At 48.9% G+C, this 16,067-nt stretch overlaps 1 protein-coding gene across 3 annotated transcripts; it reads left to right on the top strand.

Moving 5' to 3' along the window:
* Positions 1–4,634: 4,634 nt before the first annotated feature.
* C2H1orf216 (chromosome 2 C1orf216 homolog) lies at positions 4,635–10,162 on the top strand. 3 transcript variants are annotated; one of them, XM_058718094.1, is made up of 3 exons: positions 4,635–5,306; positions 7,741–8,458; positions 9,023–10,162. In XM_058718094.1, the coding sequence occupies exon 2, from the start codon at positions 7,746–7,748 to the stop codon at positions 8,430–8,432; it is 687 nt and encodes a 228-aa protein (XP_058574077.1). In that variant the 5' UTR covers positions 4,635–5,306; positions 7,741–7,745; the 3' UTR covers positions 8,433–8,458; positions 9,023–10,162. The 3 variants fall into 3 exon arrangements, with proteins under 3 accessions (XP_058574077.1, XP_058574078.1, XP_058574076.1); XM_058718095.1 differs by having other exon boundaries at positions 7,741–8,434; XM_058718093.1 differs by having other exon boundaries at positions 4,994–5,306; positions 7,741–10,162.
* The last annotated feature ends 5,905 nt before the right edge of the window (positions 10,163–16,067 follow it).

The following is a 16,067-nucleotide window of genomic DNA, read 5'->3' on the forward strand; positions in this document are numbered from 1 at the left end:
ATATACTGCATAGATTTTGTTTGGGAAAAAAAAAAAGATTCCAAGGTTTAAAAAAAAAAAAAAAAAGCTTTAAAACTTCAGATTTGATATACTTCCCCCTCATTTTAACAGCTGAGAAAACAGCCATATTGGGGGTGGGGAATGGACATGTCTTACCTAAAGTGATCACACAGCAATTTCTTTTTTTAATTTTTAAGTTTATTTATTCATTTTGAGAGAGAGCACACGCACAAGCAGGGGAGGGGCAGAGAGAGGGGAAGCGAGAATCCCAAGCAGGCTCTGCACTGTCAACCCAGAGCCCAACATGTGGCTCAAACTCACGAACCATGAGATCATGGCCTGAGCTGAAACCAAGAGTTGGATGCTTAACCGACTGAGCCACTCAGGTGCCCCAGCAATTTCTTGATAGAGGAGAGTGGCATTTTACCTTTAAAAGGCAGCAGGGAAATGGATGAACAAAACAAGTAGGTCACCAGCTTTGTAGGCCTTCTTTCCCAAGGTGAGCAAATTCTGGGGAATGATTTCCTTCTAATCTTCCTTAAGGACTCTCTGGTACATCAAAGGTCCTCCAGGGCTGTGCTTAGCCCTGGGAGTCCAGTGTTCACAATTACAATGTTCAAGGCATATTATCTTTATTTAATCTGGGAAGTTGAAAATGTTTTGATTTGCCTAAGTTTCCAAAGCCTTGTGGAGAAGTTGACAGATGATCTGAGCTCAGGGAAGGAGAAGAAAGCAGGTGGCAATATAGCTTGTCCTCCAGGACTAGACGCCTGTGCCTTGTTCTGACATGGAAGTTTTGGGGGCTTGCTCGGTTATTTCCCTGCTGCCCACAGGGTGAAGCTCAAACTCCTTGGAATGATGGTCAAAGCCTTTCACAACTGGGCCAACATTATCCTCTAGCCTCATCTCTTACCTCCATTTCCCCTCAAGCTCCAGTCACCCTGGCCACACTCTGAACATACACACCACATACAGTCTCCTCTGCTTTCTCCTGCTTTCTCTGGGTGAGCTTCCATTCATCCTTTAAAGCCCCCTCTGTGAAGGCTTTCCTTACCCTCTTTTGTACTCATTGCTTTTTCCTTGTAACTCTGTTGTAGGACCTACACATTGTATAGCCCACTCTTTTCTATTTCCCTTTCTAAACAGGGAGTTGCACAAGGCCACCACCAGCTCTGATCCTGCTCTGAATCCCCAACACAGCACCTGACCCAAAGTGAGCACTCTGTACTGAATGTGAGTGAATGGATAGGAAGGAATAATGTCTTTGAGGCTGAAACACCTTGATCCCACCCACCTCTTTCTTCCTGGAAGTACTGACACTGAGAAATTATCCACCTATAGAGGAAGGAACTCTTATGCCTGTCCTATTTCCTGGGGTAGAAATACCTCTCATCTCCCTTGTCTCCTTGTCTGACACTCTAGGCCCCTTAGCACCTAGCACTGGTTACTCATTGCTAGTCTCTCTTGGCTCTGACATCTGTCTGCCTGCCAGGATATCTACCCACTTCCCAGAGCTGGCCTATTTGGGCTGCTACTGGCCATCTCTAGTGATTTCTGTGTCCTTGCCAATTCAGTCTTTATAATCTATGTAGCTGGGTAGACACAGCCACAGACACCGCTCTACCTGGAATGACTGATTCCTTGGCATCCTGACTGCAGGAACTTCTGGTGAATGGATCATGGACATCTATACATCTGCTTGTCTGTGATCATGCAGACATGGACACCCCCACCTTCCTAGGGTTTTTTGTTCTCAAGGCTCCCAGCCTTCTGAAAATTATGGAGTGGCCAGGACCACTGTCTGAGCACTTACTGCATTAATTACACAGTGCTGGAGTATCCCACACAACTTTACCCTTGACTAAGAGAAGAGAGGCTACAACAATCTGATGCTGTGGGAATTCACTTGACTTCTCAGATATTAAGTTATTTAGAACTATGCCCATTTGTGTGCTGCCCTGCAGAGTACAAGAGGCTTTAAGTCAACAGTCGGTATATAATTCTTTGTCATTTGTAGCCAGAATCCATATGAAGAGGCAGAGATAGGTGTGGCGTGTTACGTGAGTATACCTAATGACGTTCTCGAAGAGTTTGCTTCCTGTTTCTGACATTCTAGCTTCTACAGGTCAGGAGGTTTCAGCGTCTTGGGAGAAATGATTATAATGTGGGAACACTGAGATGATTCCACTGCATTTCAAAGGAGGTCACAGTGTAAGCTGGATTGCTAATGGCTACCAAGGGGAAACAGAGATGCCACTCCTCAATGAGGGCTGAGAGGTATATGAGGGGGACCCCTGGGCCACTACCTTGTGCTCTTGTATTAATCAGGATTCTTTTGATTGCCAGCAAAGGAAATTCCACTCGAGGTGGGCTTGACAAAACAAGGGCCTTATTGGAAGTTATAGAAAGGCCTCAGGAAACAGGGACCAGAACATCACCAGGACTTCTGTCTTTTGTCTCTGCTTCTATGTGTAAGCATCATTTACTCCTACTCCAAACTGACTTCCACTTGGCAGGGAATGTGGTTGTTAAAGCTCTGCCCATACATCTTCCCAGCTTTGTCTTCCTTTTATTTCAGAAAGTCCCAGAGAAGGGACTCACCTGGAGTGCGGTTCCTATGCCTGGACTCACTGGGCTCCCATTTGACCCACATGGTTAGAGCTGGGAGAGATGGAGTCCACAAGAGAGGCAGAGAGGAGCAGCTCTGGGCCCACCAAACAACTATCTGACATGGCTGTATGGCACAGGAAGACCTGCATAACTCTAGATCCCCCCAGGCTCAGAGCCTTTAGGAGTGAGGATTTGGGTCACCTCATTGGGTCACCTGTCTAAAGGCAAGGGGAACTTGCAATGGGTAAGGGACAAAGGAAGACTAGTTAGGCTTCAGCATCTGATGTAGAAATGGGCCTGAGGTCTAAAAAAATAGCAAAAGCTGAAGTAGGGGACTGGGTAGCAGGGTGACTCAGTTGGTTAAGAATCTGACTCTTGGTTTCTGCTCAGGTCATGATATCACGGTTTGTGAGTTCTAGCCCCACATCAGGTTCTGTGATGACAGTTTGGAGCCTGCTTGGGATTCTCTCTCTGCACCTCCCCTGCTCGCTGTCTCTCTCTAAATAAATAAACTTAAAAATTAAAAAAGATGGAGTAGGAGATAAAAGCAAAAGAAAGAGATGAGGGAAAGACAAGAGCATTTTAATTTTTTTAAATGTTTATTTATTCATTTATTCTTGAGAGTGATAGAGAAGCAGAACAGGGGGGATGGGGGGGTAGACCGAGAGGGTGACACAGAATCCAAAGCAGGCTCCAGGCTCTGAGCTGTCATCACAGAGCCTGATGCCGGACTTGAACTCATAAACTTCAGGATCATGACCTGAGCTGAAGTTGGACCCTTAACCAACTGAGCCACCCAGGTGCCCCAAGACAAGAGTATTTTAAAATGTTTTATGTTTTAAAGATGAAGCCATATTAGTTTTGTTTTATTTTGTTTTTAATGTGGGGAGGACATGAAGGAGGTATAGCCAATTGCTCGGTTTGCTTGGTAAAGTGGGGGTATGGAAGGGGCCTTCTAGAACCCTGAAGGCTAAATTTGTCCTCGTCTCCCTTCTAGGGCTACCTTAGGAAATTATGTAAGAAGCCCTAACTTTCCTAACACCTGCCAGTGCTTTCTTATCATTAGAGTCAGCACCAACTGCATCTCTATTCTCTGATTGCAAACTGAATCCCCAACCCTCCACTTTTCCTCCAAGGAAGAAGGGAGTGAGGAAGATCAGGCTTCGGTCAGTAGAAACCGAAGAGTTTCGGTTACTCTTCAGAGAAGAGTTCACGGCACAGCCACTATGGAGCAGTTCTCTGCCCTACAGGGAGGAAGGTGCCAGGGCCTGAGTGTAGGACATAAGGCCCAGTCCTGTCCCAGAGCAGATATTCTTTCTTTCTTTAAAACATAGCTTTCGGGGCGCCTGGGTGGCTCAGTCGGTTAAGCATCCGACTTCGGCTCAGGTCATGATCTCACCATCCGTGAGTTCGAGCCCCGTGTCGGGCTCTGTGCTGACAGCTCGGAGCCTGGAGCCTGTTTCAGATTCTGTGTCTCCCTCTCTCTGACCCTCCCCCGTTCATGCTCTGTCTCTCTCTGTCTCAAAAATAAATAAACGTTAAAAAAAAAATTTTTTTTTTAAAAAGCTGCAGCCTTTGGATTAGGAATGGCAGCCTTTATTAAATAAATAAATAAATAAATAAATAAATAAATAAATAAATAAAAATAAAACATAGCTTTCATGGGGGTGCCTGGGTGGCTCAGTCTCATCCCTACTCTTGATTTTGGCTCATGTCATGATCTCATGGTTGGTGAGAACAAGCACTGCATCGGGCTCTTCACTGACAGAGCAGAGCCTGCTTGGGATTCTCTCTCTCCCTGTCTCTCTCTGGCCTTCCTCCCTTGTTGTCTCTCAAAACAAATAAATTGAAAAAAAAACAAAAACAAAAACAAAAAACAGCTTTCATTAAGTGACCTTAATGAAACAAGCACAAAATGAATATATCATTTCAAATTGTGATAGATGCTCTGATGAAAAGGAACCAAGTGCCCTTGAGAAATATAAAAGGGGAAACTAATCTTGCCTAGGAGGTCAGAGGAGGTTTATCTGAGAAGAGAGCTGACATATGAGTAAGCTGAGAAGAGGAAGAGAATTTTAGGTAGAGGGAACCGTGTGTGCAAAAGTCGCGTGGCAGAACGGAGTGTGAGGCCCAGTTGCAGAGATGGAGGGCAAAGGATGAAGCTGGAGAGGTAGACAGGACAAGAGGCTCAGAACCCTGTGGCCGCTGCCTCAAGGATTTACCCTGCAAGAGGGAAGCCATTTGAAAGGCTTAAAAGCAGGAGGATGGTGACATGATTAGATTTTCATTTTGAAAATGTCACCGTATCTGCAGTGACGCAAAGCGATCCGAGGGACCCAATGGATGCAGTGGGAAGATAAGACCTGACCCGGCAGGCCTCGGTCACGGCTGCAGGAGGCGGGGGAGTTGGTTCCGGCGCTCTGGCCGGACTAGCCTTTCGCTCGGCGGAACCCAGAACCGGCCCACGTGGGCCCGGCCGCCCCGCCCCGTCTGCCGCGCTGACGCCGCCCGACTCTGCAGTCCGGGCCTGGGGCTGGGCGCGTCGCCGGGGAGCCCCGCACCCCACGCCCGGCCCGCGTGGCCGCCCAGGCCAGGCCGAGACATCCCCGTCCCCCCCTCCAGCCTCCAGAGACGAGTTCCCGCCGCGGGGCCCGCGGGAGCAGAGCCAGCCGCGCCGGGGCGGGCGCGTCCAGGCAGTGAGTCCGGCAGGAGGGGAGGGTTGGGGGCCAGCCCCCCGGGACGGGGGGGGGGGGGGGGGGGGCAAGCAGGGGATCCCAGCCTCCTCCGGGCTGCCCTCTGTGGGGAGCTTAGGAAAGCATGGTCTCTATCTGTCTGCTGGAGGCGGAGGGATGGGGGGTTCCTCTCCCGCAGGGCTACGCAGGAAGGGAGGCGGCCTCCCCAACCCTTACAGAGCCATCTCCCCACCCCCGCCGCCTTACACACCCCGGGCCGACTGCGGATTAGCTTGGACGGAAGCCTGATCCTAGGGTGTCTGGGTTCCCATTTTACCATCTCTGAGAACCCTGTGAGCCTTAACACCTAAGCCGCTGCATCTCAGCTTCCCTCGCGGCCGCTCCCAGTTTAAGAAAGAAAAAAAAAACCAAACAACATTTGGGCCTGGAAGGTCTCCAAGACTGCCTAGCGGGATGGTAGTATGTAGGTCCCTAAAGAACCGTCGCTACACCCCGAGGACTTTTGCCCACTACCACCTATAAAGACCTCCTAATCCCTGCTATACTTACACTATCCCTCACTCTTACTGATCCCCCATTTTTCTAATCCTTGTAATATGTAGTCAGTAGAAACCTCTTGTTAATTCAAACCCTAATTTCGGTAGAAATGGTTATTAGGGAGGAAAGAATGGTGTGATACGCCCTCCCTCTGGGGCCCCTGGATGGAGCAAGCTAGGGGAGGGGCACAAGATAGTAAACCCAGAGGGAAGAGGGCAAGGTCAGAAGAGAGGCTTGTCAATGGGGATCGGGGCGGGGCGGGGCGGGGGTGGGGTTGCTCACTAGGGCAGAGGAGGTAACTGGAGCCATATCTTCTATCCCTGGGCCTGAGCAGTAGCCTCTCGCTACCGTTGGCTTTCTCTTTATGAGCATAGATAGCCCACTGCAGCCCCTCTCCCCCATTTACTCTCACAGCAACTATGTACTGACACCTGCTTCGTGCAGGAATATGACAGAGGATATATAGAGGAGCTCGGTATCTAGTCAGGAAGCCAAATGTATAAGCTGCTATTAGAAGATAGTCCCCAAACAAAACCAAAAACAACTAAATGCACAGTTACTGGCCATCAACTATGCACCAGGGCCAAGAAACAGATATGAACAAAACAGTGAGTACCAGTGCAGTGGGGACACAGGGGAAGGCATAGTTAACTGTGCTTATTTATGTGTGCTGGGGCTGTGGGAAGAACTTCAGGAAGGCTTCAGAGAGGTGGGGATCAGACATCTGCGTTTTGAAGTACAAAAAGGAGTTTGCTGGGTGGAGAAGGGAGGAGTTTACAGGGGAGGGGAAGGGAAGGGTATTGTGGACCAAGGGAATTGTGTGAATAATGACACATTATTGACACAGAATAATGACACATTCTGAGATCTCTGAGAAATTTGGGATTCTGAGAGGGGCAGAGTGGCAAGAGGCAAGCCTGAAATGGGGAGCAGGGGTCAGGTGAAGCACAGCCTTGTAGGCCATGTTGAGGGTTAGCAGTTTAGGGAGGGCTCTCAGAGCTGTGACCAATCAAGCTTACATTTAAAAAAATTTTTTTTAATGTTTATTTTTGAGAGAGAGAGAGACAGACAGAATGTGAGTTGGGGAGGGGCAGAGAGAGAGGGAGACCCAGAATCCAAAGCAGGCTCCAGGCTCTGAGCTGTCAGCACAGAGCCCGACGTGGGGCTTAGGCCCACAAACTGTAAGATCATGACCTGAACTGAAGTCGGATTCTCAACCGACTGAGCCACCCAGGTGCCCCTCAAGTTTACATTTTTAACTGGAGGCACAGAGGTCAGAAAAGCCTGCAGCAGTCAGTCAGTAATCCCGGTAAGAAATGGCCTGAACCAAGTACAAGTGAGGGTTGACGTATATGCATACATACACAGGTTTTTAAGAGGAAGAATTGTCAGTGTTTTGTGGTCAATGAGATGGGGGAAGGAAGCAGAGTGAGGAGACCAGGATGCTCTCAGGTTTCTGGCTGGAGTGAATGAATGCAGGGTGGGCCATTTTTCTGAGGACACTGGAGAGGGAGAGCTGGTTGGGACATGTAGAATTTGGGGGTCCTATGGATGGTTGCAGAGTTGGATAGCAGTCGGATCTGGGCTGGAGACACATCTGAGAGTCACCAACACCTGATGGTTCTTGAAGCTATAGTAGAAGATTAGTTCATCTGGGAAGACGTGCACAGAATAAGGAGACAGCCTGCCTCGGAGGGCTGAGGGAAAACCCTATGCAGGAGACTGCGAATCAACAGAGAAGGAATAGGAATACCACAAAGGGAGGTGTTACCAGAGGGAAAGGGACTGAGAAGGAGCATCCAGCTCCTCCACACTGCCTTGCCCCCACAGCTAGGCTGCCACGACTTCAGGGACCCCACCCTGTCCTGCTTTGACTCATTCTTCTGCTTCTCCTTTGCAGACCAGATGTTTGCCATCCAGCCAGGGGTAGCTGAGGGGGGCCAGTTCCTGGGGGGCCCACCTGGAGTATGTCAGCCTGAGCTCCAACCAGACAGCAACTCCAACTTCATGGCGAGTGCCAAAGATGCCAATGAGAATTGGCATGGGATGCCAGGCCAGGTGGAGCCCAGCCTGATGAGAGGCTCCTCTGAGTTGCCCTCTGACAACCAGGCCTTCCAGGCCCCTGGACTCCCTGATGGGGAGGTCCGCAGCCCACCAGAGGGGGCAGAAATCGCCGGAGCTGAGCTGGAGAAGATGAGCGGCGCCAGCACAGTCTGCTCCCCTCTGGAGGACAACGGCTATGCCAGCAGTTCCCTGAGCACCGACAGCCCCAGCAGCAGCCCTGAGCCTGTCTGTGGGACTCCTCGAGGCCCAGGCCCTCCAGATCCCCTTCTGCCCTCAGTGGCCCAGGCTGTGCAGCAGCTGCAGGCTCAGGAGCGCTACAAAGAGCAGGAAAAGGAGAAGCACCATGTGCACTTGGTGATGTACCGTCGCCTGGCCCTGCTGCAGTGGATCCGGGGCCTGCAGCACCAGTTGGTTGACCAGCAGACCCGTCTGCAGGAGAGCTTCGACACCATCCTAGACAACCGAAAGGAGCTTATCCGTTGTCTCCAACAGAGGGCGGTCCCATCCAGGCCCCAGGATCAGGGCTAAGGGTGTGCCTCCACAGGGGTGCAGGGGTACATGTATATATTTGTAGGCATGTGTGTGGTTGTGCACAAGTAAGTACATGATTATTGCTGGTATGAGTGCAGATGAGCGTGAGTATGTACGTGCTATCATGTAGGCAGGTCCAGGCGTGTGTGAATCAGCACCTGTGCATCAGCTTGTGTGTGCCATGCGTACACATGAGCTAACTGATGTGCAGGTCTGTGTGTGGGTGTGCACATATGTGTGTGTGTAGCATGTATGTAAGAGGGAGTATGTTTGTATATGTATGCATGAACCAGGTGTCCAACAGTGTGTATATATGTGCACGAGTGAGGATATATATGCAAAAGGTGTGTGTGTGTGTGTGCATATGAATGAGTTTGAGTGTGCAGGCTTGTGGTGGGTGTCTGTGAGTGAGCCCTTGTGTGTGCAGGCCTTTGTGTGCAAGTGCAGGCATGGGAAGGGTATATTAGGAGCATGGATTTGCAGGCTGACTCACTAGCAGGTGTGTGCAAATACATATTCAGTTGCGTATGTCGGGCATCCACACTCTGTGTTACCCATTGTCAATCCTAGCCATTTTTCCTCCACAGGGTCCAATTGTTCCCTGGAGAGAGGGCTAGCGTCATTTATCTGTGGGTTGTGCTGATCCACTCTCCTGGGACTTCCCAGGCCACCTCTCCTATTCCTTCCCCATCACTCCTCCCAGACTTTGCTCTGCTGAAGCTGTTGTCCCTGATGGTGGACTTGCTGTAGGAAGTGTGGTGGCTGCTCTGGCCTGCCATGGCTTTTTGAGCAATTGGTAGAGAATTAGTATGAGGGAGGGAAGCTGGGGGTGGTGATTGACACGTGGCAGGGATGGGGGATGGGATCAGAGAAGAAGATAAAGAGCTGTCCCTCTTGAACTCTGCCCTGGGGCACATGGGAGATGGGGACGGGGGAGATGATAAGGGAGATGATAACGGCAGAACCCTGTGAAGAATAGGAGAGTGGGAATTCTAAAATATCAGTTTGAAACAAACAACCCTTCTCCACAGCAAAGGAGCTGTTGCAGACCATATTGATTTCAGCTTCTGATGAAAGCGAATGTGTGCTTATAAGCTTGCAAGGAATCGGCATGGTATTCCAAGGCTGTTGGAAAAAAAAATCTGTTTCCTCTCTGTGCCTCTACTCGCTGTGCCTTTCTGGCTTTAGCAACACTGGACGTCAAATTACGTTGGTCTGTTTTTTCTGAAATCAGGCTGTCTGGGCCCAGAGGAGCCACATTAACCTTTGGCGGGGGGGGGGAGGTGGGGGGGTGGGGGACAGTGAGTGTCAGCTCAGCCCAGCCTCTGGAAGCTCTTAGCATGTTGGGTCATAACCCCTTCCGTCACTGCATGGCCCTTTAAATGGGGGTTGACAGGCTAGAGCAGAGGCTCTGTGAAAAGGAGAGTGGTTGAATTTTGGGGAGAACCAAGGACTAAGGTAGCCAAGCTCTCTGCTTTGCCTCTGGAGCCATGAGGATGCAAGATCCTGATGGGTGAGCAGTGGCATGACGCTTACTCTCCTTATCTGCAAAATGGGGGTGCTCTATCTGTAAAGAATTCTATCCCTGATGGGTGAGTAGGTAAAAGGTATAGGGAGTGAGGCTGAAGCAATGGTCCTGGGGGCTTTTGTGTCTAGCCCTTGCATGTTGACTATGAACCTGGCCTCTGGACCAAGCCGTGGTGAATAAACTGGGGCAGAGAAATGCATTTCTTGAGTTTGTGTTTCTATTCTACCCATTGCCTGGTGGCCTCTTTTCCATACCGTCTGAGGTGCCCTTTTGGACTGGAAGCTGGGGGACAGATGTGGGGGAAGTCACTGGGGAAGAGGTATTCAGCCTGCTGTGGCTGATGGGGCTGGCAAGAGGTTTCTCCTCAAGGGCCTCTCAGTCTGACAGGGGAGACTTGGCCTGAGAGCCCCGTATGGGATTGTTCTCATCCTGAGGCACCTTTGAGCCTGAAGATGGGGGGTGGGTAGGCATCGATTGTGAGGGATACATATGCTCCCCCCACACACTCCTATTCAACCCTGCCCTAGAGCCACCACTTCCCTGAAGGGTGCCCTGACTGCAAAACACTGAGTTAGGCTCCTCAGCTGGTTCTGACACATATGTGGTTATAATACATGTATATGACTTCAGATATTTGCTGTGCCAATCTAGACTACACTTATTTTACATTGGTTTGTATGATGACTTATTAATTAGTTTATCAAAAATTCATTATTTGTATAAAGAAAGGTTATCTATTGCTGCATGACCGATTACCCTCAAACTTAGGGACTTAAAACAATACTCATTTGTTATCTCATGATTTCTGTAGGTCAGGAATCTCTCACAAGGCTGTAAGCAAGGTGTTAATCCAAGGTCTGTGGTCTTATTTGTTGGGAACATTCAGTTCCTCAAGGGCCATTGGCTGGAGGTCACTTTCAGTTCCTTGCCATGTGGGTTCTCCCAACATGACAACTCACTTCATCAAAGCACGGCAGCCAAGAAAGTGATAGGGTACTAGCAAGACAGAGGTCATGATTTTCTGCAACCTACTCACAGAAAGAACAACCCCTCAATGTTGCCATATTCTATTGGTTAAAAGCAAGTTACTCAAAGAGAGGATATTATACAAGGCTGTAATTACTAGGACGAAGAGGCTATCTAACACAGAAGGCGTCTTTTTTTTTTTAAGAGAGAGCACATGCATGCACAGTGGGAGGGGTGGTGTGAGGTGAGGAGGGGAGAGGGAGGGAGAGAGAGAGAGAGACAGAGACAGAGACAGAGAGAGACAGAGAGAGAGAGAGAATCTTAACCAGGTTCCATGCCCAGAGCACAGCCTGACATGGGGCTCAATCTCATAACCCTGAGATCATGACTTGATCCAAAATCAAGAGTTGGATGCTAAATGGACTGAGCCACCCAGGTACCCCCACAGAAGCATTTTTTGATTGATTAAATAAGGGCATATTTTATGACTTTTTTATTTATTTATTTTTTTAATTTTTTTTTTCAACGTTTTTTATTTATTTTTGGGACAGAGAGAGACAGAGCATGAACGGGGGAGGCGCAGAGAGAGAGGGAGACACAGAATCGGAAACAGGCCCCAGGCTCCGAGCCATCAGCCCAGAGCCCGACGCGGGGCTCGAACTCACGGACCGCGAGATCGTGACCCGGCTGAAGTCGGACGCTTAACCGACTGCGCCACCCAGGCGCCCCATGACTTTTTTAATCACACAAGTAAAAATTATGTTCTACTTATATAAATTGAAACATTTCAGAGAAATATAATGTCTCCCTGTACTTCTCCCCAAAAAGATGTATATTTTTAAACCTCACAAGGTGTACTTTTCACTGAAACAGCGACCCAAGGTATTAATTCTTGTCACCTTGACATTGGACATTTAAACAGTTGGACATTGAACATGGACATTGAAACATTGACATTGGACATTGAAACAATATGGAACCAGTTTTAACAAATTCCACTTATTAAGAGATGTTGTTCTAGCAAAGAGCTATAGCTAAATTCAAACAATTGAAAACAAGTAAAAGGAAACCTCATTTAAAATGGAGTTGGAGGGCTCCTGGGTGGCTCAGTCAGTTAAGCTTCAGACTTCGGCTTAGGTCATGATCTCATCACTCATGGGTTCGATCCCTGAGTCTGGACTCTGCACTGACAGCTCAGAGCCTGGAGCCTGCTTCAGATTCCGTGTCTCCTTTCTCTGATCCTCCTCCACTCATGCTCTGTGTGTCTCTCTCAAAAGTAAAAAAACATTAAAAAAATTTTTTTTAATGGAGTTGGGAGGCCAGAAGGGGGAGCTCTCACCCCTATCACTCCTAGTCAATTGCAGAACCAACAGGAAGGGACTACCTTGCATTCCAGACAGGAAGAACCCTATACTTTACTACCCAAGCTGGAGGAAGAAAGGTTTTCTCCTTGCCTGGCAACAGCCCAGCCAATGAGAGACTGTCATTACTCAGCTAGTGATGGCCTCTACACTTCAAACTCCCAGGTTACTCCAATGAATTTTTGTTTATAATAGCTCCTCCCAATCCCCCCCTTTCTTCTATAAAAGAGCATTCTTCTCCTTTGTTCTCAGACTTGCCTATGGTTTGCTGAAGCTTGCTTATTCTGAATTGCAATTCTTTGCTATCTCCAAATAAACCCATCTCTCCTGGTAAAGTAACTGACAGTTTTATTTTTAAGGTTAACAACTTTAACCATGGAGATTTCTAACAAGGAGACAACGTCAAGCTCTCAGAGCACAAGACAGTGAATTTTTAGAAGGGGCTCTTTCCTAAGTGTGTGAAGGTTCTTCTGAGCATAGCCAGCAGTTAAGAGCACAGACTCTGAAACCAGACCCCTGGATTTGGATGTTGGCACCATTGCTTTCTGTCTCTGTGACCCTTGGGGTAAGTCAATTACATTCTCTGTGCCTCAGTTTCCTCATCTTAAAATGGAGACAATAGTAGTAACCACCTCACAGGATTGTTGCAAAGATTAAATGAATATATAATAAATGAATATATAATATGCAAAATACTTAGAACTCCACTTGGTATATAGTAAACTGCATTAATGACAGTTATTATAAATAGTGCTTTTGTGATACACACTTAAAATTTTCATTAAAAAATCTAATTTTTCTGGGGCACCTGGGTGGCTCAGTCAGTTAAGTGACTTCGGCTCAGGTCATTATCTCACAGTTTGTGGATTCGAGCCCTGCATCGGGCTCTGTGCTGACAACTTGGCACATGGAGCCTGTTTCAGATTCTGTCTCCCTCTCACTCTCTGCCCCTCCCCCACTCACACTCTGTCCATCTCTCTCTCTCTCAAAAATAATAAAATAAAGATATATTAAAATCAAATTTTTCCTTAAGGAAATTCAATCTAAAATTTGAAAGTCATCTTTTAAAAAAAGCTTTTAAAAATAAAGCTGCTTGGGCGCCTGGGTGGCTCAGTCAGTTACACGTCCGACTTCAGCTCAGGTCACGATCTCACAGTTTGTGAGTTCGAGCCCCATGTTGGGCTCTGTGCTGACAGCTCAGAGCCTGGAGCCTGCTTCGGATTCTGTGTCTCCCTCTCTCTGCCCCTTTCCCACTCGCACTCTTTCTCTCTCAAAAATAAGTAAACGTTAAAAAAGAAAGAAAGAAAGAAAGAAAGAAAGAAAGAAAGAAAGAAAGAAAGAAAGAAAGAAAGAAAGAAAGAAAGAAAGAAAAGAACCTTGTTAAATAAATAAATAAATGAAACTGAGGCAGGACTCCAGTGGCTGCTGTTGCCCATCAGCTATGCTGGAGCTGCTGACACCACTGCTATACTTCGTACGTGGAGCAGGCAGGGTCCAGAGACTCTCTAGACTACCTCCGTCTCTTCACCTGTGGCAACTGTACAGCCTGAATGAGGAAATGAACCTGAAGATGCTTCATATGCATTAAAACACACAAGGCCTGGTGGAGCCCTCCTCTGCCCTTGAGCAGGTCTTGCCTGAACAGGCAGATGAGACTTGCATCCCAAAGACTAATGTACAAGCCACTCTAAGCCTAGGAGAGGGGAAACCTGGCTGGCCCTCTGTGCAGGTCTCTCGACCAGAGACTTCTTTATTGGGAGGTTATTTTAAATTATTTATTTATTTGAGAGAGAGAGAGAGAGAGAGAGAGAGAGAGAATCTTAAGCAGTCTCCACGCTTAGCACAGAGACTGACAGGGGTCTCCATCTCACAATTATGAGATCATGACCTGAATAGAAGTCAAGAGGGGGACACTTAACCAACTGAGCCACCCACGCACCCTGGGAGGTTGTTTTAAAATCATTGGGTGGGGATTGGTTAGTCCCTGGGACTGTGAGGGGAGTAGGGAAGGTTCATGCTCTAAGGAGGGGATTAGCCACCTTCCCCTTCCAGCCAGAATGGAAGCGGAGCAAGGAAGAATGGACTAGGAGCAAGGAAGTGTAACTAGGTTTCTGGTGCTACCTGAGGAGTCCTGCTTAGTAAGAAGAAGGAGGGTTGAGATTGAGGCTGATAACCAGAGACCCACAGGGGCAGGGCACATAGCAGAAGCCTGAGCAGGCTCCAGGGACAGGATAAGGCATGGAAGGAATTGGCGGGGAGGGAACGCAGGGCTGGGTACTCTGGGGAGAGAAGAAAGGGCTAGTTCCATGGAAAGCTTTTTCTCTCCTAGGAGAGAAATAGGTCATCTCCGGTAATCCCTCCGGCAGAGGGATTGGGATTAAAGCCTGGGGTACAGGGAGGCAGGGAGTGAACCTGGAACTGAGGAAGAGTGTAAAAATTGGGGGGCATAGGAGGCTTCAGAATGTGGTGGGTAGGCTCCCCAGCCTGGCTTATCAGGGCTGTGTGGTGGCTATCTCAAAGGAGATTGAATGCCCCCTCGTGGCAGCCTGTGACCTGTCTGCCAGCCTCTGTTTCCTATAAGCTTCATGGGGAAACCCATGCTTTGGGGTCTCCTAATCATGGGGTGAACAGGTGACAGGAACAGGAAAGTGATGAAATCTGTGAGCACCTGATCTAGGAAGGCTCCCTGAAGGAAGAAGTTCCTAGAGGATGAGTAGAAATTGAAGCAACAGAGGATAATGATTTCTAGTGTAGACTCGACCCGGATGTACTGGATCCTCCACTTACTAGCTGTGCCTCGCTTTTCTCAACTGTCAAATGGGGATAATTAGTACTTCTCTCATAGGATTGTGTGATCGATAAATGAATTTACACATGTAAAGGGCTTACACCTGAGCCTGGCACAAAGACGCAGTCTGTAAACGTGAGCTGTTATTAGCTGACCAGCAGAGTATGGGGAGGCATCAGAGGTAGAAGAGGCAGCTGGGCCATTGTGCTGTATATTAAAAGCGTTGCTAAAGGACCTCGAATCCCAGACCCACGAGTTTAATGGAATGTTTGTTGGTGGCGAGGCCCATGAGATGGGGACGTTCTGGGGTCTGAGCCAGACCTCAAGTCCACTCGCATATACATGCCCACACCCACCAGGCGCCCCCAGACACAAGGGCACCAGACCCACACCTATGCACGAGCGCGCGCGCGCACACACACACACACACACACACACACACACACGCAAATTCGCTCACACTCACAAATGCACACTTCCGGCCACAGACCCACATGCTCCCTCCTCCTCCCCCAACCTGTCTCAGAAATAAGACTGCACCCAACCTGGGAAGGTGTTCATACTCCTGCAGACCCCCGAGACTCTCCCAGCCTCAGCACCAGACAGCCAGAAATGTGTCTGTTTCCCCTGTCCAGGCCTGGAGGGTTCTCTGGCCAAGCCTTATTCTTGCCCTGCTCCTTCCCCAAACCCTTAAGCTTAGAACCGGTCGATCCTCTAATCGCTTCATTCTCATTTATCACCAGTAGATTTGAGAAGAGATTCATCTGGTTATGGGACTCACAGCCGGAACGGGGGAGGTGGCGCGCGAAAAAGGCGGGGTGGGGGGGGTGTACTCGCACTAATGTGGGGGCCGGGGGAGGGGCTAGATCCCCCCAGGTGGGTATCCGCCCACACCCGGGAGGAGAGAGTGCTCAGGCCGTGGGATGGGAACAGTCCGAGTGCCTGGGGCTTGGGGGGGGGGGGGGGAGCGTGACCTTGCCACATAAGCG

Source organism: Neofelis nebulosa, chromosome 2, assembly GCF_028018385.1.
Source record: "Neofelis nebulosa isolate mNeoNeb1 chromosome 2, mNeoNeb1.pri, whole genome shotgun sequence".
NCBI lineage: Eukaryota > Metazoa > Chordata > Mammalia > Carnivora > Felidae > Neofelis > Neofelis nebulosa.

What these genes read in the sequence shown, in the direction of transcription:
- C2H1orf216 (XM_058718094.1), top strand. Translation starts at nt 7,746, where the DNA reads ATGTTTGCCATCCAGCCAGGGGTAGCTGAGGGGGGCCAGTTCCTGGGG.